Consider the following 24,284-nt stretch of genomic DNA (forward strand, 5'->3'; position numbering starts at 1 on the left):
CAATTAAAAATTTATCAATTATTCCTGCCCATACGTTTAAACTAAACTGGTGTTGATGTCTTGAATGCACAATAACATGTGAGTATTCTTCATCCCAATTATGATTATTATGAAAATTGTACATATACCATCCCTGGTAAAACTAGCTTACTAGAGTTTGCTCTGTATTTATAAAATTCATTATATCCCATAAACGAAGATAGATAGGACATGTATTTATATAACTTTTTTTTTAATTATTTTTAGACGTACAATCAGCTTCCGAAGTGGGTCCCAACAAGTTACGAAACACTATATATATATATATATATATATATATATATATATATATATATATATATATATATATATATATATATATATATATATATATATATATATATACGTACATATTTTCGTGCGCGAACGTATTTAGAGAAGCGAGTGCCTCTCAAAGGGGACCCGTAATCTCCCGTTTCAGTTTCGTGCTAGACCTACCGAACGAGCGATAACACGTGCCTGTTCTCTGTTTCCGAAATAAAGAAGTAAAAGGAAAAAGGAAAGGGAGACTTGGTGAAACGAGGGGAACGAGCCTGTAGCTTGATTAAGTTCAAACACTTACGTAGTAGTGCCGTAAATTTCGTGTCTGTTGAATTAAAGAAGCGGGGTATGGCGGGAAAGAATTTATCTTGCAACGCGGGGGCAAAAGCGGTGTGATCAAAGAGAGTTTGTGCTTGGCGAGGACACTCGCAACGCAAGCAATTTCTGTAATATTTTTTCGACTGATCCCTAGTTCGGTGTGGGATGTTTCAAGTGTTCCGCGACCTCCGTTGCTCAGAAAATTTGGATATTTGGAATTCACGCTTTGAAAATTTACGCAATACTCGAGAAGAACGTGCACTTCGGTTAATGTATTGTGTACTTGTCGTTGATGATGTACAAGGCTCGAGTTTACACTTTTAACGACTAATGAAATTTCGTATTAATGATTAATAAAAAAATTTCGAGTATTAACAATTGATAAAATGTCGCGGGTAACGTGCCATCATTGAATAAAACGATGAAAGAAAATCGTACAGCAAAGTTTAAAGAATCGTTGTAGAGAAGAAACTTCAATCTTCAAGACTTACGGATTTAATCGTAAATGAAATTTCTCGGCGTTTTTACACACGTGTGAATTTTTACAATCTTTTTTAAAAAAAAAAACACTTTCCCATTTGCTACATGGTGTTCAAATATCTTGGAAAAAAAAAGAACGAATCTAGTGTTGTCGAAATAGATCATTGTGTGATCTCTTTTACAAAATTGTAACAATTTAAAGTATCAATTTAAATTAATTGTGGTTAAACTGACTTTACGAAACAACAATTTATATTTGCCAGAATGGTGATGGTAACAAAATTGTAGAATTTTTCCGGGAAAGCTAAACATCCTACAAAACGCCATGTATTTTGCTTTTCCTGTATTTCTACATGGGAATACTCAATAAAATATTATTCGCCTTAAAATTCCTAAAATTTCTGAAATAATTTAGACAGCTCGAGTTTAAAGGCTGGTAAAGAGCCGTTGAAGAGCCTTTGGCTTTTACAGCTCAATGCTTAAATCCTTGAGACTCAAGCCATAGAAGTTAGAACCGCGGCTCGAGTTTTCCAAGCTGCAGACTCGAACTTCTCGTGCCTTCTTCGCGTATCTTTTCTTTCAATTTATAATTTATATATTTTTATATTTTCTTTTAATTATTCTTCGAAAATCAGTCTTCATCACAATACACAGTGTAAATAAATCCTATCAATTTCCTTTCTTTTATTCGCTTGATTCACCAATTTAGTAATAGTTCTAGTAACAGAACCATGCAATAGAACTTACAGTAGCGATACGTCGTCACGTTCTGCTAATTCTCCGGGTATCTATAGCGTCAAAAGACAAGGGAAACGTCACCGTGAGTGACTCGGTTGGAAAGTTGAACAGTGTCGTTCAACGTGGTTATATGAATCGGTTGTAAGACGAAAAAGGAAAGACACGTGAACGGTTGGCGCACATTAGCTGGAACCGGCGTTCCCGCACAGTCAATTTCTCACACCCGCGATAAAAGGCGAGGAATGAATCTGTCAATTAGCGCGAGGCGAAGTGCCAATTACCCTCTGGAAGAGTGTGCAAAGCGGATTCCTCATTAAACCCTGTGGCTGGCCTGCTTTCTTTCGCACGCTGTCGACTGCATCGACCTCCGGGAGGATCGCGAGAGCTTTGCTAGATAAGACACTCGTAGAAAAAACGTTTCTCTACTCTGGCGCTATTTATCGTGGACCTTTCTGCCATTCTCCAGTCTGTTAACTGTCAGATTTCGATAATCGTGCGAGCGCGATTTAAAAAGTTTTTAACGAAACATTCGAACAAATAATTGCTTGCGAAACAAGTAACAAACGACGAATAATGTTTGCAAAAATGTTCAGTATTGAAATATTATATGTAATTTATACAAAAAATTGTGATTTGTATTTACAGTATTTAAACACATATTTATACGAATATTTAAGTGTGATTTAAAAAGTTTTTAATGAAACTTTCAAAACTTTCGGTAAAAGAAACCAGTGGATTTGCTTCCGTCAGCAAATGATGTTTGCAAAAACGTTCAGTATTGAAATATTACAGGTAATTTATACAAAACTGTGATTTGTATTACAACATTATTTAAACACGTATTTACAACATTTAAGCGTGATTTAAAAAGTTTCTAACGAACCTTTCGATAAAAGGAACCAGTCGATTTGCTTGCGTTAACAAACGACGAATGATATTTGCAGAAACGTTGAGTATTTAAATAATTTATATTCGTACGAGATTGTGATTTGCATTTGCAGTATTTAAATTTGAGAATTGAATGTGAAGTTAAAGTTTGAGCGCGAGTTTCTTCTAAGAAGGACAAACGCGACGAGCGAGATTCAGCGCTACGAGGCAAAGTATTAAATAAAGTTCTTTTATAAACAGAGCTTGAGGGATTAAGGATTTCCAAAGATTGATAACAAACGGCGTGGGAATTTATTGAATTCGTCTTAAAGCCAGTCCCGCGATCCTTGAGACAGCGCAGTCCGCTTGATAATTGGATTAAACATTAAACCGATGAATCACGATTCTTGGACTGTTTACGCAGGAGATCGTCCACGTTCCTTCGTTTTTGTTCCAATCGCGCGGAGAGGAAATATTAAGGCGCGACGTGTTTATTAATCTCGTTAGTTACGGCTTTGATAATCCGTTGCGTTTCTCAGAATGCAAGGTTTCAAAGATACGAGATACAAGAGACACCAAGAGACACAAAAAAGAGTTAAGATCAGTGCTAGTTAACTCTCTTGGGAGAGTTTCCTAATTAATTTGTTCTCTCGTCATTTTTTATTAATTTCGTTTAGAAGTATCGTGTTTATGCATGACTCATTTTTCAGTATAAATGTAAGATATTCAATCAAAGTTATCTTTGTTAAATTTATACAAATGTTAAAATAACTTAACTGCTGGATTATACCTTGAACTCGTAAAATAATGAGTGACTCGAGGTGACAATAGTAAACGCTCCCGACATAATGATTGTGGGGAGAGCACGGTACGGTTTGGACGTTAGGACTTGTTGCCAACGTAAAGTAGAAGACGATTCGTTGTATGCGATAAATACAAGATAATGATCGACAAGAAGTGCTGACCTGTCCTTTGTCGTTCGTTCGAAATCGTTGATATCGAGTCGTTAACCTCTTGCGCTGGAATGACGTGCCACGCACGTCGTGAATTTTTTATCCCAAATTGCAACATTTTCTCAGTTTCAAGTATATTTAAATGTAACCCAAAGGCAAAACAAATGATAACTTTATTACCTCTTAAATTTCTATCCAGTGATATCATACCGACGAAGTTCAAAAGAAAAAGGAAGCGACGAATTATCGTATACGGTTCGGTCACTCGTTATGGTACGCGCAACCAGTTGCCAAGCGCAAGGCGTTGATGGTAGGTTAAAATTTAAAAAAAATCATTCCGCATCTTCTTTCGCGACGACGAACGTAACGTAAAACGTTAACGAAATTTTCAAATGTGAAACTCGATAAAAAAAAACGTGATCTGGAGGTTCACTTACAGTGGCGAAGAGTTAACGATCCACGGTTTATCGTGGTCTCGCGAACGTTATCGATATCGATGCACAGAGCACCGATGGGCTGGATCGCGATTCGCCGAGCGACGGCTCGCGATGAGGGATGAACGGATGCGACGTCATTGACGTTGGCTCGCGGTGATCTATGGTGACTGATAATGAAAGTACGGAAGGTGAGATACGGTTGGCTGCGAGCCGCGTTGCATAAGCTATAGTTTCCGCGGTGGCCGTCACATGGCACCCCGGCACTTCCTTTCTCCCCGTTCTGAAACTGTCCCCCTTCAGCGAAATACGCGAGCCGATACGCGTCGATAAAACCTTGAATTATGAATACCGGTTAATTCGTCGAACGTAAGCTGATGACGGGTGCGCGACGAGATCATCAGGATTGCGGATCGTGCGCTGCAAACGGAAACGAGGAGTATAACGAACCACGATCGCGAGTATCGGCGTCAGGTCGGATCGTTTTCTGCTCCGTTCGCGAGTTCACAGGAAATTAGAGGCAATTTCCGGGACCTCGCAGAGGGCTGCTTTGTTACTGCGATTTATTTGTTTCTTCGAGGTTGAAACGCGCACGGCCAAGTTCCGTTTCCGCCGAGAGATTTTCGCGGTTTCGTCTGTGTTGTTAATAAGGGGAAAGTTTTGAACTACGGCGAGATACTCGTTCTCGTCTTACTTTGAATTACTTTGCTCCTCGTCTTAAAAGAACAGTTGAAAATATTCGAGAATTGAATTTCTAGATCTAGATTAACTTGCGAATGTTATATATTAATACTAGCGCTATCGGCGATTTCGTCAGAGATGTTAATGTAAAAAGAAAAAAAAAAAAAAAAAATAGAAAACTTTACAATACAACGAAGTACACATTTTACGAAAAATTATTTAAATCTCTAGATTATACATGAGTGACAAAAATTACAAATTGATCATTTTGACCATTTTGGTAGTTCCAGTTACGACAATTCGAAGTTCGCGCAAGAAAAGATTTATTCCCATTTTTTTCAATGAAACGCAAGTCTCGAAATATTTTCGAGAATTTGTCACTCAGTTTCGCAGAGTAATTCTTGGTTCATTCGGAACCGTGTCGATTAATTCGTTGATGGTAAACGGCGCACGATTGAAACGACGTTCGCGCGGGCGTTTTGCAGGCCCCGTCCTTTCGTTCTATTTATTTCACCGGCTCACGGAGTCATGAAACGTAAATCGTGTAAAATCCAATTAAATGGATTCGATTCCCATGACCGGTGCCAGCTGGTTTAAATCACACCGAATCTCACTCTCTCTCTCTCTCTCTCTCTCTCTCTCTTCCTCTAGGCGTTATCTTGCAATTTTATACATCGATCGAGGTGGATGCGACCTCGAAATCAATTTCCATCGATCGCCAGGGAACAGACGTTTCACTTCCGAGATCTTTGCCCCAAAGAGGAAGAATTTGGCGATGGAGAGAGGAAAAGGGGACCGCCGATTATTTATTATTAAAACGGGGCGAAACTGAAGGGATCCTCCCGAACTTCGGGCAAATTTCTCGGGGAAAGTACCGGCGTCCCTTGTAAATTTTAATCGGGCGAATTGAATTAGTCAGGGATGCGGGTAACCGCGGCCATCAAGAGCCGGAAACACGTCGAAAGTTTTCCGAACGGAGACGGATGAGCTGAACTTGTTACCTGCAAGGTCGAGTCGCGCGTGATACCTTCCGATGTATCACGAGAAGCGTCTCTCCGTTTCTCGTGTACAGAGCACACTCGATCCTTTGTAAAATTTAAAACGAAACAGACGGATGGAGGAATAGGCGAGTTCATTCGCATTTCGATACACCGTGTAAAAAAATATATGTCGAGATAAAATATAAATAATATTTATTTAATGGCAATGTTAGTGATTAAACAATAGATGAATAAATGAATCTCTTGCGCTGCAATGCACAAGAATTGTTGAGAATTGTTTGTTCCAAAATTGTAATATTTTCTCAGTTTGTATATTTGAGTAAAACAAAATAGGCAAAACAAATAATAAATTTATTACTTTACTACTAAAATTATTACTTTAATACTAAATTTATTACAAGTGGTTATAACCTCTTGTGCTGGAATGACGTGCCACCCACGTCGAGAATCTTTTATCCCAAAATTGCAATATTCTCATAGTTTTAAGTATATTTAAGTATAACCGAAGCGAAACAAATAATAAATTTATTACTTCTTCATAATTTTTAGCCAGTGATATCATACCGACGAGTTCAAAAAGAAAGCGACGAATTATTGTATACGGTTTGGTCACTCGTTACGGTCCGCAATCAGTTTCCAGCGCACGTGGTCACGACTGAAATGAATTCTTTTCTAAAAACTCAATCGATTCTTCCTTCTGTGACTGAAAGTCGAGAGTCGTTAAACAGTGTCGTGAATCGTCACAGTATATCTGCGCTTTCTTCTGGAAGTCGGCGCTGGATTTAACTGGCGAACTTGACGCAACTCATCTGTAACTCGGATTAGAGGTAAATTAAAGACATTGCGAATACGAAGGGACTAACGCAAGAAAAGAGAATGCTTGGATCCTTGTCAACTAGAGATCGAATCAAAATTGTGAAACGAGACGAGACGAGACAGCATCGGGCGCGGCGGGAGGGGTGGGGGGGGGGTAAGCGAGGAAGGAGTTGGACCAGCGATTCTGGAGGAAATTTAGTGGAGAACAAAGCGGAAAATCCGGAGCGTTGAAGATAAAGAGCGTGCGGCGCGCGGAACAGAAGGAGCAGACGAACCGAAAAGGAAGATCATAAAACGATGTGGAGGAAAGTGAGGATGACCAGGATAGAAGCAACGGCAGGGGAGAGGGAGAGAAAAAAGAGAAAAGCTTCGGGAGCAGATAAAAAGGGAGCAAACGGAAGAAACGGAAACAGAGAGTTGCGAAGGGAGCGCTAAATCCAGGCTCCCCGGGGAAACGGGTCAGGAAAAGCGCACCGGGCAAAAAAACCGAAGAGAACATAAAGGAGAGAGAGACAGAGAGAAAGCAAGGAAAGTTGACAGAAATGAAGGAAGAAAGCCTCGGCGGAAAGGCTAGGAAAACGGGTCCCAATCGCAAACAAACCTACTCGTTTCTAGGGAAGTGAGGCGGGAGGGAGGGGGAGAGAGAAAGGAGAAGCGAAGCGACTGAGAAAACAGAGTAACCGGGCGCACCGAGCGAGAAAAAAGGAGAAAGCTGTGCGGGAAATAAGACAACCGGTCGAAAAAAGCCGGGCTTGTACAAAAGAATTTCACCGGTGGTAAAAAACGTTCGTGGACGACGAAAAGAAGAAAAAGTCAAAAAGAGAACAGAGAGACAGATATAATCGTCGGTTGGGAGAATGAGAGCAAGGAATACGACGATTGCGGATCGCGACAGCTTTCTCGGATCTGTCGCTAGTCTCGGAATGTTAAACGATTCGAGCGACACGCCGTGGTATTAATAATTACACGAATAGACAAACTTCTCGGCGACGGCGGCGAAGGACGACGAACACGGAAGTCGTAATAATAACACGATCGTCGTAATAACCATAGTCGGCGAGAGGGGACGGTTCTATACGATTGCTGTTCCTGCCTGAGTTTTCGCAGCGACTGAGCTCGCGCTTCGATTCGAAACGAGACCGTATCATCGAATCCCGACAGCTGAACGACCGGGATCCGAGGGTTGGATCTTTCTTCCAGTTTCCAGGAACGAACGGCTCGAACGAGCGTTCAAATTGGAAACGGAGAGCTTCCGCGGCGGGCGTTTCGGTTCCTCGAGCCACGATCGATTCGCCGGGACGAGTTGATTCGGGACCGTTTCGCCGGATTAGATGGTTTCATAACGTATTTACGCGACACGACACGACATTGGACTAATTTTATCTTCGAGGTTCGAATCTTTAAAACAAAAGAACTTTCTCTTTTTTTTTCTTTTACGAAAAAAAATCCATTTTACACGAAAAAGTGTATCGCTTGTTTCGCTTAAACTTCTCTGTCGAGTGTCTCTCGAGAAAGTTGAATCTCAAAGTCCGAACGACATTAATACTGAAACCTTTTACAGCCTTTTACAGTCCCGGGGTTTAAAACTTAGGAGCTTGTAACTAACGCCAGGCGGATAAAGATGGCCGCGAGAACAGAACGGAACGGAACCCGCGAAGGAAGGTTCCAGAGGGATCGTTCCGATGATGAACTGACTCACCTTAGTATTGTCATCTGGAAAAAACGTAGCTCATGGTTAAGTGAATTAGCCACAGGTTGAGGAACGCCCTGGAGACCCCGTTACCGTCGTGCACCGCGGCTGGCAACTCCCCTGGAACCAAAACGAGAAAACGAAATTGAATTAAATAACGAGCTGTCAGCTGCATCCTCGCATCGTTCGTTTCAGCCGAACGTTAGCGAGTGATAGCCTCGCGGAATGAATCTAATGCGCCTCCTTAGTTAACCTGTCCTTCCATCCTGTTTTCTTTCCCCAACGAGGGAAATTAGAGAGAAACAAAGTCGCAGTTTTCTCACTCGTCCGCATTCAACTGCCCCGTAAGAAGCTACGTTCACACGCTTTATCAACGCTGGAAAAACTATCGAAATGACCGATTTGTATTTTTTCTAATTTTTTTTTGTTAATTTCGTAGATTCACAAGGGTTTGAATACTTTCAATTTTAAGTGTTTGAATACTTGCGCAATTTATAATCGTCGATAGTTTCAGCGTTACGAAACTCTTCCACAAGATCCGGTGAATGAAAATTTTCCGTCATCGTTCTACGTGTTTTATTTGCAATAATACTTCAAAATTGTTCTGAAATTTTACCAAGAAAGTGACGACGAGATTGTGTCCCGGTTACAGCTGTATAAATTCCAAAACATCTCGTAACAGAGCGCATAGAAGATTTCTAGCGTCCTTTCGCGTGAAGAAGAGAGTCTTCCGTTTCGAACTTTCCATTATAACTGTTGAAACGTCGGAAGAAATTACCCGTCGTAACAACGTCGCGATAGAGCGGAGCTAATACTTTCGTCGGTTTCGTATCGACAAAATAATCAATATCTAAACCCTTCGTCAAAAGTCTCACGGCGAGACGTTATCATCGAGTGGAAGCTCGCAATATCTGGCTATAAATCTGGCCAAGTCGTCCGTGCGAATTCCGAACGACGGCTGAAGAATGATCGAGCCGGTTGCGCCGATTGAGCTCGTCGCGATATTATGGACTCGTGTAAATCACGCGGTCGGATTTTTGTATTTTATTTTTTCCGCGTAGCCAGCCGGTCGGACCTCGTTGTTGTTGAAACGTTGGGCTCGCTGTGTGCGCGCGAAGAGCGCGGGCTCGAGCCTGCTCGTGTGCCGCCGACAAGAACACATTTGTCATTTCATTAATGGTTGTTCCGTCTATAGGTTTTCTGTCAGGCACAGCCCGCCGCAACTTGACGTATTTTGGTGGCGTCCGTTTAATCGCTCTTCGACCGAGTTACGTTTCCTAGATAATAGTTCGAGGCACTGGGGGCTTTCACGAAATCAGGCACTCCTTATTAATGGATCTTGCGCCATCGGCTTATCTGAGCTTTCTCCGTCTCTATCCCGCCCCTTCTCCTGCTTTCTTCGTCACGATTATCCAACCGAAAACTTCACGCGCAGCTCTCTACGACAACCTGTGCGTTTCAGCAACGTTTCCAGGACTTGAACTTTTCGCGTTATTGCCAAACCACGGATTTCTGTTTATGGAAAATTACCAAGCACAGAGTGGAAAGAAAAGTTTGTCCGTAAAAGGCTATCGTAGATGAATTTTACACCCTCGATTGTAAAGAACCTGTAGCAATATTGACCTTGACCTTGAATTTCAAGGTTAAAAATTTTTTTTCTTGCGTTGTATTCTACTCATCACCATAGGTCGTAATCTAATAGTTTTCTTAAAAAATGGCGAAAAAGTTTCTTGATCATTTAACAATGCGTGCTAACAGCGACTTTATGGTTTTGGACTTTTTGCATTTCATATCTTTTGCACCGGAATTTTTTTCATACTTTTATTTTATTTTATAATAATTTAAGCTATCGAGGTATACAGAAATAGCCATTCCCATTAAAATTATTTTATATTTGTGCATTTCGGTTCTCTTTCATATGTTTTAAAATTTTATTTGCTGTTTACCATGTCATTTTATTTTGTTATCTTTTAAAATAATTTCTTCAAGTGATTTCTTCAAGGTACTTCAACTGTCTTTTCATTCTTTCATTATTTTTCCTGTCATTTTCTTTGAAAGCTTGTTTAGACCAAGTCAATGGCCTTTTAGGCTTCCTCCACGTCATTCAAAAATTCATCTTTTAAACAATAAGAATATGTCAAGGGGTGGAGCATGAAGATTTTAGAGATATGTACTTAGGTGGTTGGAAGACACTGTTTTATTCTACGTTACAACCGTAGTCAAAGATTATGTTACAACGACTCTAATCCACTCGATGAAAAAGAGTGGATTGCTTTATCTTTTCAGTTTTATGTTTTTTGACAAATCGAAGGGAGAGGGAAAGGAACGTAAACGATCAACTATTAGAATTTGCCCTGTAAATAAGTGTTCGCAGATAGATCACTTCAGGACTATCACTGACTCATTGTCAGTATTGACACTGAGCCGATTGTCAGGAATGATTGGTCATCCAGTAGCAGAAAATGATGAAACAAAAATGATGAAATTTCTCCATCACCATCCTCTGGTTTATCGTGAAACGATATCATCGAAAGACTCTTAGTGTTAAGAGAGATATTTACTTGGAAATGGCACAGTCCGAAGCACGCACGCCTCCCACGGAAATGCTTAATTCATAGTAATGGAGGGATGAGCATCATCGCAGCATAAGCTCCCAGCGGGAAAGGTATTTCAAAAACAGAAATAGAACTTAATCGTCTGGGGTATCTGGGAAACGAAAAATCCGGATAGAAAAATAGTCAGCCAGATCGAACAGCTTCCGAGGCTACCCAGTGATTATCGATCACTCGAATACCTCGGAGGATCGGCGTTCTTCCGGTCTGCACAACGAGTCTGATAGAAAACGTGCTTCCTCGATAATCGTTTTCCACGATCGTCCTCTTCCTTTGAGAGAGAAAGAGAGAGAGAGAGAGAAAGAGAGATGTCAAAGTACGAGTACCAACTGAAAAACTACTCAGTGCTACTTGATGGTTATTAAAATGGGCTATTTCAACGTTCGTCAAAGAGGACTCGCTCGAGGTCAATTAAAAAGCTCTTTCGAACGTCGTTTTCCGAGAGGTACGTTTCCAAGTACACTCAACATCGTTTCAGGGTTGTTCGAAGAACATTCAAGGTTGTTTTAGTTGTTGAAGGTCGTTCCAAAGTCGTTCAGAGTCGTTTGAAGATTGTTGGAGATGCACTCGAAGTTCGATTATTTCGAAGTTGTTGCCGAAGAATATCCAAAACTATCTTTTAAATCGTTGAAATTATTCCAACGCGATTCATTGAAGATCAGTTTGCTCAAGTTTCTTTGACACTTTCACCATACGGTCGTTCGCAAGGTCGTTCAGAAATTAGTTCAACACGTTACGAGCGAGATCTGATACAGCGGTTTTATGTTTGTTCAACGTTTTCTCTCGAACGAGCGTTGAGCGTCGTTCCACAGCGTTTGTCGTTCCCCGTCTGGAATTTTTCATTTCACTATCTTCGCACCGACCTTCGATCTTGCTGGCGTGCTCTCAACATATCGTTCTTCGGGCTCCTCTCGAGGAATTCTTTCCGCCAACGTTTCATTGGCCAGCCACTTTGATCTTTCAATTTTTACCCATCTGCTTCCCTCGAGTTCGAGATTTATCTATTCGATTTATGTTTGTTCCAACCCCTCTCCCTTTGCCACAGTGATCCCTCTCTATTTCCGCATCTCACGCTTCCCTCGTTTTCCCTTTTGCGCTCCTCTCTCTCTCTCTCTCTCTCGCGTTTGAGAGACTCCCTCTTTCCAGCTCGTTGCGTTTTTCTCTTCCCTTCTTGCCTCGCTTCTCTTTAAATCTGTCGCCTCTTTATTCTCCTTCCCTTCTTTTCAATTTCATTCGAGATTACTTCTCAATTCGAACTAATAAAATCAGTCACTGTTACAGACACGCCTGTGCAACGTGTTTCGCGCAATTGAATCAAGCCACGGTTTAAGTATTGACTGAAGGAAAGATAGGAAGGTTAAGGACACTCACGACTGGTGACGATCGTGTATATCCTTTGTGCATATCCCTTGCAGTTCGAAGGACTACCCACTTGTGAGAAATGAATAATTCTCTCTCTCTCTCTCTTCCTTTCTGGTTGATTTACAGTGTCTCCATTTGGCAATAAGCCCGATGGCTTCTACTAGCCTTTTCCAACGAGAATAAAAAGATACACATTGGATATACATACACACACACACACACACACACACACATACACATATATTTATATATATACAAAACTAAAACCAAAAATTATAAATAAACATACATGCAAAAACATATAGTTTATGTGCAAAATTAAAATTAAAAATTATAAATGTAAAATTATAAATTATAATTATACATACATGCAAAAACATATAGTTTCTTTTAAAAAAGGAAATTGAAATTCTGTCCCTCTCTTTCTCTATCACTTCAAACGTACTTACATTCGTTTCCAGTTATCGCACTCCTTCCACTTACCAGATTCATCAGTTGTAAGTTCTATTATACGTAATTCTATTATACCACCAAAGATAATTTGAATAGACAGCCACGTCCGTTGGCACGATAATCAATAGATTATTTAATGAATCGCGGAGCCGCGGCAGTAATAATCCCGCTAATTAACGCGGATATCGCGCGGAAAAAGTTGAAATTTGATGAAATTCCTGCTGCCGGAGATTGGCCGGTTCGATTTTCAATAAAAAAAAAAAAAGAAAAAAAGACTCATCCCATGGGTGTAAAATATACCGGGAGCATCGAAACAAATGGTGAATAGACGATAAAAAAATAGCATTTAACGACAGTTGCCTGAAACGATTCACCTTGCAACATGGAAAGAAAGAAAGAAAAAGAGAGAGAGAGAGAGAGATTTGCGGTTCGAAGACGTAGAAAACACGCAGGGAGAGGGGGCTGGCTCTGACGATTCGTGGCAATTAGCCACGATGAATGCCTCTGTAATCAATGGACAACGCGGATTCACAGCGGACAATGTATTTGCGGCTCGATTGTTTCGATTCAACCCACTCGGATACGTTTCCTGGCCGTTCGTTCCGCGGCCTCGTAGACGCGAGTGCACGTAGCAGAACTTCCTATTGACCACTTCCTGGCGAGCAGCCGGGAATTCCAATTGCGAGCTCTTGTGTTTGCGGTCGGCCGTCGTCGCGATCGTCCGGTTAGTTTTTCGAATTTGCTCCGTCGACGTTGCAACGTTGTGGCGTTGCGTGTCTGCGTTTCGATACTGTCCTGCGTTTCGATACTGTGTGCGTTCGACATCGACACACCGAATCGACACAGTGAAACGAAGCGTCAATCTGTAATTCTACGATCACTCGTAAACGTCGACAGTCACTTGCAATTTTTTCCACATCTCAACTGTTCACGAACGTCAAATAGCTTTCTGAGGAGCAATAATTATTCTTGCAATTAAATTTTCGTTTATCGAAAGATATTTCCAAGAGAAACATCTTCGCCAAAGGAATATTGAATAAAACGGAAGGAAAACATTCGTACTTCTTGCTCGGGAACGTGAATGAAACTCAAGTTAATAGGATGTAAGAGCGAGACAGCACTCGCGAGAATAATAAATTGGAATTACGCAATTCGTTATATTCGCGCAGTTTTAATCTCCTTGAGTTTAATCTGCCGGCGGCGCGGGAATTATTCCTTTTAAAATTTATTCCTCTGCATTAACATTTCGAGATGAGCTGTCTTTCCTTCTCTCTCTCTCTCTCTCTCTCTCTCTCTCTCTCTCTCTCTCTCTCTCTCTCTGAAAATATGTAACTTCCGAGTTTGATCACGTCTGACCCACAAATAGATCAGCTAAACTTGGTCTGAGTTTGGGATTACGCTGACCCGCATAGGTCGGAAAAACTTGCGCGAAGACAAATTATTTTCGACATACCATCCCCAAAGAGAATTGCCCTCTTAATAACAACAGTTAACATCGACCAGTTTAAAATTTATTGGTACCTGCTAGTAATTGAGCGACTTGAGGTTTCTGAAATTTTATTCAGATTTCAACAACTCCTAGCTTTCTTGCATTCCTCATCGATAACAAAAATTTTATTATTCACAATACTATTAGTTCACGATACTATTAGTTCACAATGCTATTAGTTCACAATACTATTAGTTCACAGTACTATTAGTTCACAATGCTATTAGTTCACAATGCTATTAGTTCACAATTCTATTAGTTCACAGTACTATTAGTTCACGATACTATTAGTTCACAATGCTATTAGTTCACAGTACTATTAGTTCACAATTCTATTAGTTCACAGTACTATTAGTTCACAGTACTATTAGTTCACAATACTATTAGTTCACAGTACTATTAGTTCACAGTACTATTAGTTCACGATATTATTAGTTCACGATATTATTAGTTCACGATACTATTAGTTTACAATACTATAGGGTGGGCCAAAAGTTTCTTCTCGTCTATTTTTTTTTAAATAAAACATCAAAATATAACAGAAAACTGATTTCATTAATTTTGAATTGAATTTAAGTGAATTTCAGACATGATTTTTTCATTGTTTTGAAAATTATTTCTTCAAAACATTGAAGTAAATATATAATACAAAAATTACGGACTTATTTTAGTAGGAAGTGATCTTTGGCCCACCCTATATATAAAGCGAAGTATTGGAAAGAAAAGAAAAGCTGGTGCAAGTTATAGAAATACATATTTATGTCAGATGGCTTAACAAAAAAAAAAAAAAAGGAAATAATAATGATGTTTTAGGAAACAAAAATAAATTTTATTCGGTGTCGTCACTATCGCTACTCTAATTCAAAATGATCCTCCTTTCCTTTTTAATTGGCACAAACTCGTCATCCTCCTCGAAATGTTTGGAACTTCGACTGCATTTTCATTATGAATGCTAATTTTTCCGAATGATTTATTGTTAAACTCATCTCTTGCCGAGTTTTTATAAATTTAACGTGCTTGAACATTGCTGAGTAATCGTAACCCGGCTCGTAGAAAACAAACACTATGAGTTCTCTTATCTCACGTTACTTTGTAAAAATTCTAGGAAAATGTATATCTTCTGACCGCGTGTATTGCGCGAAGGGAGACTCGCTGTTTAAAAAAAAAAAAAGAAAAAAAAAAAACGTGTAAAACCGAGGGTGTATATATTATACTTTTATTCTACCGTTCACAAAATACGCCAGCTTAAAATCGATTTTTGCAACTGCAGCGCGACTAAGCGGACCTCCGTCTTGTCTCTTCGTTGTAACGTTATTCGGTTAACTTCTACAGGATGATACACGCGAGTTTCACCCTGTTCTCCCTGCAGTTTTATCCCCTCCGCGGGGCCGTTCTCGCCGTCTTTCAAGTATATCCGCGTCTTCCTTTATTCGGAAAGTTTCCTCGCCGTTCCGCGCGCCACTCGCGAGTTTTACTTCACTTTTCCGGCATTACCAGCAGTTTGTTGTTTGTCCGACGCGCCGTTGCCTCGCAGCTGCCTCGAGTTTTACTTCGCGCTAGTTTGTCGAGTTTTGTTACCGCGACCGGGAACGGTTCTCTTTTATTTCAGGTCATTCCCTACGCGTGACTCTCTCCGTGAACGAATCGTCGAACGAATATTGCCCATTGGCACGTTCGCGGCTCGTCAAACTGACATTGAATTTTGTAAACTCACAGATGTACTCGTAATGAAAAAATCCACCTCGTCTTGAGCTTTTGTTCCTCAATTTCTCTTGTGAAAGCATCTCCATGTATTAGGAGTAATGTCGTTTTTCGATACTGTACAAAATTTTATTTTATTTAAATTATTGTCGCTAGATGGCGATGTTTATTAAACTTTACGGAGATTTACTCCTCTAAATAAATATAGTAAAATAAATTATATTAAATATATTAAAAATATTTAATATATTGAAATAAATATATTTAAATAAATTATTACGATATTTAACAAGAAACTGTAACAATAACTATTGATTTTAATTAATATACAAAATCTTTATGACGACCGTTTGCTTTGGTTGATGATTAACAACTGAGAATACAATATATTTTCTGCTATTTTGTTCCCTTTTTTCTTCATTTTCAATCACTGTCGTCGCTTCTAAAAATACGCGCGTCGTCACAATTTGAAAAAGAAAGAAAAAAAAACGACATTACTTATGGATATACGGGAATATCTGTCTACTATTGCTTTCTCGTTGGAATTTTTTTTATTACTTCTTTTGTCTCTTCTTCTCTCTCTCTCTCTCTTTTTGATAGAGACAGGCCATCTATCATACAAAAGCCGGTGATAAACTTGTCAGAACGGCGAGCGCGGGGATATAACGGAAGGCCGTAGGTCAGAGCCGTCGTTTCGCCTCATATGTGGCCACACTTCCTGGAAACGGAACCCTCGTTTCGGAATCACGCAGCAGAATTTACTATTGGTCACTTCCCAACCTCGCAACCCCGATCTCGAAACGGCGCCGCGGAGAAATACGATTCTCTCGCCTCTTGCCTATCGATTCTATCGAATACCGAACTTTCGCTGAAAGTAGAGAGAGAAAGAGAGAGACTATGAGGTCTTCGAAGACCTTTTTAGAAACTCAAATTTAAGGTTACTGTATTCATTGAAACGGAATTGAACGCTCTTGAATCCTTCTCTTCCCTTTCTTCGAAATGTCTATTTTAGAACGAGGTAGAATTAAAGTACGCGGTCGTGATTCTAATACGAATAATAGAGTGACGTCTATCTAAAAATAAATATTGACTCTCTCAACTTTTGTGTTTGTCGAGTTTGGTCATTATTTTTGGAATTATTTTTTTTCATACATATCTCATTCTCGAGAGTGAAACTCAACGATCGATTTTATGACTCACGAAAACAGCGGCGGGCCAAGAACGAAAGAATATTCAAAGTAAACCGTAGAAGTAAGTTCGTTACGGTTTTAATCAAGCGGAACGCGAATCACAGAGACTCGAATTATCGAGACCCGGTGGCGTGCTTTAATTAGATCCCCGTTGATCTTCGCTTCGCCGACTCTTTCATTTGCCCCTTGGCGTCAGCCAAGAAGGAGAAATTAGTAGATTAAGTCACGATATCGCGGACATGTCCGGCCACTGGCAGAGAAGACCGCCTTTGCACTCGTGAAATGGCAAACTCTTTCCTTTGGCGTGTATACACGTAACGTGCACTTCTCGTCGTTCCATCCCATTTAAGAATTTTCAAATTTTTCAGTTTCGTATGCCTCAAGTTCTCAAATTTCCAAATAATTTTCAAATCTTCAAACGTCGAAAATTTCCGAAGGTTATTTAAATATTTAATCTTCATTCGATTTAAATCTTCAAAATATTTAAATATTCCAACATTCAAATCTCTAAATATTCAAACCTTCGAAGTTTTCAAGTTTCAAATTTTCAGATACTTTTCGATAGCTTGTTCTTTACAAGTTCTTAAATTTTTTAGTTTCAAAATCTCCAAACCTTCGATACTCTTAAATATTCAAATCCGAATATTCAAACATTTAAATATTCAAATCTGAATATTCGAATATTTATGTAAGTGTTCAAACATTTAAACCTTCAAACGTTCAAACGCCCAGGAAGAATCTGAATTTATTAAACATTCAGGTATTTAAATATTTAAACATTCAGACTGTCACGTCCAGAATTTTTCCAAACTTGTAATTTTTTGAATGCATCGTTGATCCTCAATAGCTGTGAGAATCGACTCGAACACAAGAGACATAGAGACGCTAAGTCATTTCATCGATGAACAACTCATCATATGGTGTTCGCGTGATTTTTTCTTGTTCTCGAATAAAAACGACACGAGCAGGACTTCACGGAATGAGGAACGGTTTGAACAGTATATTTCATAGTTCCTCTTCGTATTCTTCTTCTTTTCTTTTACGATGTACGTGATGTACAAGCTTGATGTTTTTTGAATAAACGACGAGATTTTATGAAATCCCCGACGATGGCTTTAGCGATGACTATTACCTTCATGAAGTTTGGAATATTGGAATTTTGACAAATGATCCCTGGGGATAGTTTGTCAATTACGCGTCGAACTCTAGCAAATCAAACAATAATTAAATTCGAATGTTTGAACATCTCGATTCCGATGTTTCGTCCGTTTTATTTGCTGAACGATTGATGGATTCAACATGATTGTCGATGTTCCTGGGAATTCGTGTGACGGAATCGTCGTGCAATATTAATTTTTTTCATACGGAGACGAAACTATTAATTTGCTTTTATTCGTACGTTAATAAGACTTATCGCGGTGGAATTTCAAGAAATGGTTATAGAGAATTTTTCCGACAACAGGGATCCCGCGGTATTCAAATTTTCATCAGAGGAATGATAATATCGTTCATTTTTCGGTGGTAAGGCAAAGTGAATTTCTGTGTAACATCGGTGTTATTTGTAGGTAGAATAACGTGCGCTATTGCATCCCGCGCGTTATTATTATAATATTAAATTGTCGGTTACTCTCGCCGAAAATACGTGCAACCGATGATAATTTTACTTATTAATAAATTCTTTCAGCGCGGAAAATTCGTTACGCGAACGTAATGAGTTTGCTTGAAAATCGCTTTGTCACGGATTTATAATAAAATCGGGGAATTTCAAGAGAACCTTGCACTGCATAATTCACGTTTGACATTTCATTTTAGTCTTGAAAAAGAAAAAAAAGTGTTCGAAATTTAGAATAGTCAATTTAGAATAAAAAATAGCCAGATGCTTTCTTTTCCAAAATCTTCGTTTTTTATTTTAATTTGCAAAACCAATTATTTTTTAAACAATTGAAACTTCACGCGACATGTTTCGCCATTCGCGCTATTTCTGCGACCACTATTTTCACTCATTCGCAGATCGAGATCACGCAAGAGCGGCACCATAAAATTGTGGTCACCATGGAAATTACGAATCATTATTCACATCTGCGTACTCAATGATTCAAGCGTGGTTCTGGTGTAAAATCGGCCCGAACCGGATCGATTCGACTGATGTTTGTGCTTAACGTTTGTAATTAGACTTACCGCGACGGTTAACGTGAAATTTTAATGCCTCGGTGGAAGCTGCACGAACCTCAAGTTGACAATAGCGAATGAAATTTTTCAAGTAATCGACTGTCTCGAGTGGCGATTAAACGCAGAATAAAAGCTCGTTTGGTCGTTTGCATTTTAAGAAAACGAAACGCTCGCTTTCAATGGGCAAAGTTCGTAGAGATTAATCAGTTTTGTTTTAATTTATAAATTCTTCTTTTAAATATAATCTTGATATTTTTTTTCATATTAACTTACAGATATTTTGCCTGTATATCTTCTTTAAAATTATATTACAATAATTTACAAATTCTGTTTTAATGTATCATTTGCATATCAGAATGATATGCATTGTCGAACCAATGAAGAATTCGTTATTTAAGGGAGGAGATAGAAATGGGTGAACATTTGAAATGAGTAATCAAATTGTAGGAAGTGAAGTCGAAAAGGAACAGTTGCATATGCTCGAATGTAATCAACTCCTTCGTAACGATAGGCTAATGATCACTAAAATTGCCTTCAGGCACGAATGGCCATCGATCGAACAAGATCGTATCCTAACCTGATAGATTCGTTAATCTAGTCAATCTTCGATATTCCTTGGAATTTCAATGATTCTCTCGCACGAATCTTCCTTGCGATTAACAAGTTCTTTAAATACCTCGGTAACGAATCGTAAGAAACTGTAGTAAATGTAATAAATGCAAATAAAAATGTTTGCCATTTATTATATAATGACAATCAGTAATAATCTTCCGCAGCTCGAAATGATCAGCGTAATTTGTCAATAATTCACAATGAACGTATTCTTATTCAATGCAAAGAAAAATCGATGTTTATTTATGGTTAAAGTGACTAGTATTTAAGAGAAGCAGCCCGACTATACAATTTACAAGATACATTTCTCTGAGTTATAGTTATTATATACTATACGAATATAATCCTTTTGCTCAGATTTCGGAGATCAAGATTCTACAACGGGACTCGTTCTTACTTCTTTCAACCACCCCGTTTCGATGACCGACCATAACGAGAAACCTATTCCGCATATTTTTAATCGATTTGATCGAAGATACAACTCTTCGTTCGAGATGTAACAACCTCGAGTAGTTTCCATCCCGCTAGTTCAGACGATCAATCCTCCGGCGGTCGATAATTAATTTTCTTAGCGGGCGCGCACTCGACTTGCGACCAAGCGAAATTGGTCTAATTCCCTAATTGCAGAAATGAACTTGGAAGCTTTGAACAATTACGGGGCCGCGGCGTTTGACATCCGGCAAATTATAGACGCGTCCAAACTGTTCTCCACCGTCTCGTTTCGGAGACTTACTCGTACACAACTTACGACGCCACGAGCGACGAGCATCGAGTCGTTAAGACGACGTAGCGTCTTCATTCGCTCGCGTGACTTTCGTCCTTTGTACTGGGTGGAAAGAGAAGTTTGTCCGTGGCTATCATGGATGAATTCTACACCTTCGATTTGATGAAAATATGATCCTTGTAAAGGATCTGCTGTAAAATTGATCTTGATCTTGAATTTCAAGGTCAAATCTTTTTTGCATTGTATTCTACTCATCACGAAGGCAAAACTTTTTTAAGGAACCATAGGTCGCAGTCCAATAGTTCTTTTGAAAAATGGCAAAAATGGAAAGTTTCTTTTTCTGCGTCCTAATAGCGACTTTATGGTTCTGGATGCGTGGATGTTTGTATCATTTATATTTCGAATAATGTTGACGGCTAGTTTGATAATCATTTGATTATTTAGACTCGTGCTGCAACTGTGATAAATCAAGTATCAATGGAACCTTATACGAAAATTAAACAAATAAAATTATGCAAAATAGACATCCACGCGTCCAGAACTATAAAGTCGCTGTTAAGACGCACGTGCACACAGTGTTAAACAATCAAGTAATTTTTTTTTTAAATTGCTATGGTTTCTTAGAAAAGTTTTATTTTCATGTAGAGTAGAATATAAGCTTCGAAATTCAAGAATAAAATCAATTTTGTGGCAGGTTTTCTTTCCACCTTGTACGTATGTGGAACGACGAAAATGCTCTCGGATGCTGGACCGAAAATGCGCCGACGAAACGTTGAAAGTTAACAAACAAAGAGGCGAAACGCGATTATTTAATCGTCGGTAATGTTCCAAATGTTCTCTGGAAAATTGCAAAGTATGGATGTGAATTCTAGTTTGATAATAATGGGCTGTTCAATATACTGATACCACGAGAGCAAGATGGTGCTCGAGAAATTTGGCGATCGTCGAGTCTCTCCCGGAGAACTTAATGAAAGCTTATTACGTGCCCGCCGAGTGTAACTCCATTCTCCGAAAATAACACAATTTTATGCCGGTGATGGGGTATTATCGAGCGAATATGAATCGCGTTTGAGAGGGGCAACGCGTGAACGCGTTGGATGGGTGCTTGGTTAAAAAGAGCGTGAAAGTGAGAGAGAAAGAGAAAGAGAAATCGGAAAAAAGAGAGAGAGATACACGCAAGAGTAAATGTTTGGATAAAAGAGTTCTCGCATTAAAATAATTTTCCCCGCACTCCGTTCGTCTGTTCAAAGTTCACCGTTATGAATCTACATGCGAAGTTACCTGCGAGCATCGAAATCATTTTTCCACTTTCGACGCATGACAAAGAAAGACTTAACTTTGCATTTCAATTTCAACGAAATTGAAGCCACGTTATTACATATAGTAAAATAATACAGATTAATATTGAAATTGATCGTTTCTGTTGAATTTTTCAATGTACTCAGTGATCCAATTAACAAAATTATTGAAAATTCATATAGATCGTTCATTTTGTTATAAAATTATTTATTAATATTTAAACAAAAAATATATTTAATATATAAATATAATCTAATTTAATTTAAAATTAAATTTTTAAATTTAACTTATATTTATATGAGTTAAATTAGATTACGACTACGCGAAATCTTATAAAATTATTTATTAATATTGACGTAATTAAAGAAAAATATATTTAACATAAATATAATTAATTTAATTTAGAATTAAATTTTTAAATTTAATTTATATTTATATAAGTTAAATTAGATTACGACTACGCGAAATCTTATAAAATTATTTATTAATACTAACATCATTAAAGAAAAATATATTTAACATATAAATATAATCTAATCTAATTTAGAATTAAATTTGATTTATATTTATATTTAGATTTAGATTATAATTTAGATTTACATTTAATTTATATTTATATTTAGATTTAAATTTAATTTATATTTATATGTTAAATTAGACTACGCAGAATCTTACGTTTTACGCTACCATTCTCAGTCGTTGAAAAATTCATTTACTCGATCGCTTCGTTTTTTCACGAGGTAGATATTATTTTTTTTCGACGATCGGCGGGCAGAGAGTGGTTCGTCGAGAGTCTACCGTGTCGGTGGATCGTCCATCTTCTCGACGAGCGCCTTATTATGCCCGTTCCGAATGGAGTGGTGTTCTTACGGCCGAGGACCGGGTCAGGAAGCATTAGAAGCGAGCCAGCCACGAACAGTCACGTATAGTCACGAACAGTCAATGATCCCGAGGAATCGCGGCTACCTGGATAAGGCTTGCAAACGGAGGAAAAAAGTGGCCGGCACGATAACGTTCGCTTCCCTTTTTCCTCTTCTCTCGAAACCCGTTTCTCCCTCTTTCTTCTATCTTGATTCGGAATGTCGACGCTGTCGTCGCACATTAGGCCTGCCATTTTCCGGCCCCCATTTTCATGAAATCCGCGTCGTCGACGTTAACGACCGTTAACGACCGGCCGCGGCATCAACGTCGCATCCTAGTCGTTGGCTAATCTGCGTGAAACGAGCCTGACGTGGCTTCTCGGAACTTACAGAAGAAAGTGCAAATTAGTTTGACCATTTTAAGGGAGAGAAGTCCTAGAAAGCAGCAGATGTTCGTTTTGTATTATATTTTTTTGATCGTTCGACAGACAATCAATGATTTACTGAATAAGATGAGACTCGGTGTTTGATAATGCAACATCATCGGATTTCGATCGTAATGTAAGACAGATTATCGTGAAATTCCTAATTTAAAAACCGATGAATAATGAATTTTTAGAATTCGCGGTGTTCGAACGACGTTGACAGTAGAAAATTTTCTTGAAATAAGACGAGAAGACGTGAGAAGAACCAACGAGGCGACCTAATGTTATAAAACGCGGTGTCGCGTACGTTTTCTTTCCGAGGTTGCCCAGAGTTTGGAATAAAAAGCGTGGCTGGTGGAAACGGGAAGAGGGACAGGTCTCTTCTCTACAGAGACAGAGAGAGAGAGAGAGAAAGAGAGAGTGAGAGAATATAAACGTCTGTTGTGTCTGCGATCGCGTACAATCGAACGAAGACAGGCTACTTCTTCGTCTTCGTCTTCTAAAAGCGGAAGGATCCCTGACGAAAAAGTGCTCTTTCGCCGCGGCTTTCAGCTCCTTTCATCCCGAAAACGTGAGCCCCGTTTACAATGTCGAAGAGAGAGAAAGAGAGAGAGCGTCGCGCCCAAGTTCACGTGACTTCTCACGATGTGGAAAGAACATATTGTCACTTTTCTTTCTTCTCGTTCGTTTTTTACCCCGTTACCGCCGTTCTTCTTCTTTCTTTGAAGCATCTACGGATTCCCCGCGATGCTACATTGTACGTCAAGCTGATGTTCTTACGATTCTGTCTACTCGTGGTTTCTTTCGGGATAATCCTTATTTTCTTCTCGCGTGATATACGCGGTTTCACCCGCTGACTCGATGATGTCGTTGGAAACGCAATTGTTTAACAGATCTTCGTCGGGACGAGTAATTCTCTCTTTTTTTTTTTTTTTTTTTTTTTGCCAGCAGTGATTCATAATGAAATTTTGTGGACGATTAGAGTTTTTACTCAACATACTAGTCTTGTAATTTACATCAAGTTTTGTTCGACGAAAATCTGTTAATTTGAACAGATTTTAATTTGCGATTCATTTCGTAATCTAAACGAAAAATTTTGAAGTTTGAAAA

The 24,284-nt window shown here is 39.0% G+C and overlaps 1 protein-coding gene and 1 long non-coding RNA gene across 2 annotated transcripts in view; one reads left to right on the forward strand and one right to left on the reverse strand.

Annotated features, from left to right (window-relative positions):
• The window catches only part of LOC122529237, an 87,889-nt gene that overhangs the window by 32,091 nt on the left and 31,514 nt on the right, over nucleotides 1-24,284 (forward strand). The gene's annotated exons all lie outside the window — the stretch shown is intronic.
• LOC122529236 overlaps nucleotides 1-24,284 on the reverse strand; it is a 348,092-nt gene that overhangs the window by 9,723 nt on the left and 314,085 nt on the right. Inside the window, exon 10 of the mRNA XM_043655130.1 lies at nucleotides 8,288-8,398. Within this exon, the coding sequence (XP_043511065.1) occupies nucleotides 8,298-8,398 (101 nt within the window). The 3' untranslated portion in view covers nucleotides 8,288-8,297. The remainder of the gene's footprint in view (nucleotides 1-8,287; nucleotides 8,399-24,284) is intronic.

The sequence above is a fragment of the Frieseomelitta varia genome, unplaced genomic scaffold (assembly GCF_011392965.1).
Source record: "Frieseomelitta varia isolate USP_RPSP 00005682 unplaced genomic scaffold, Fvar_1.2 scaffold_281, whole genome shotgun sequence".
Lineage (NCBI taxonomy): Eukaryota > Metazoa > Arthropoda > Insecta > Hymenoptera > Apidae > Frieseomelitta > Frieseomelitta varia.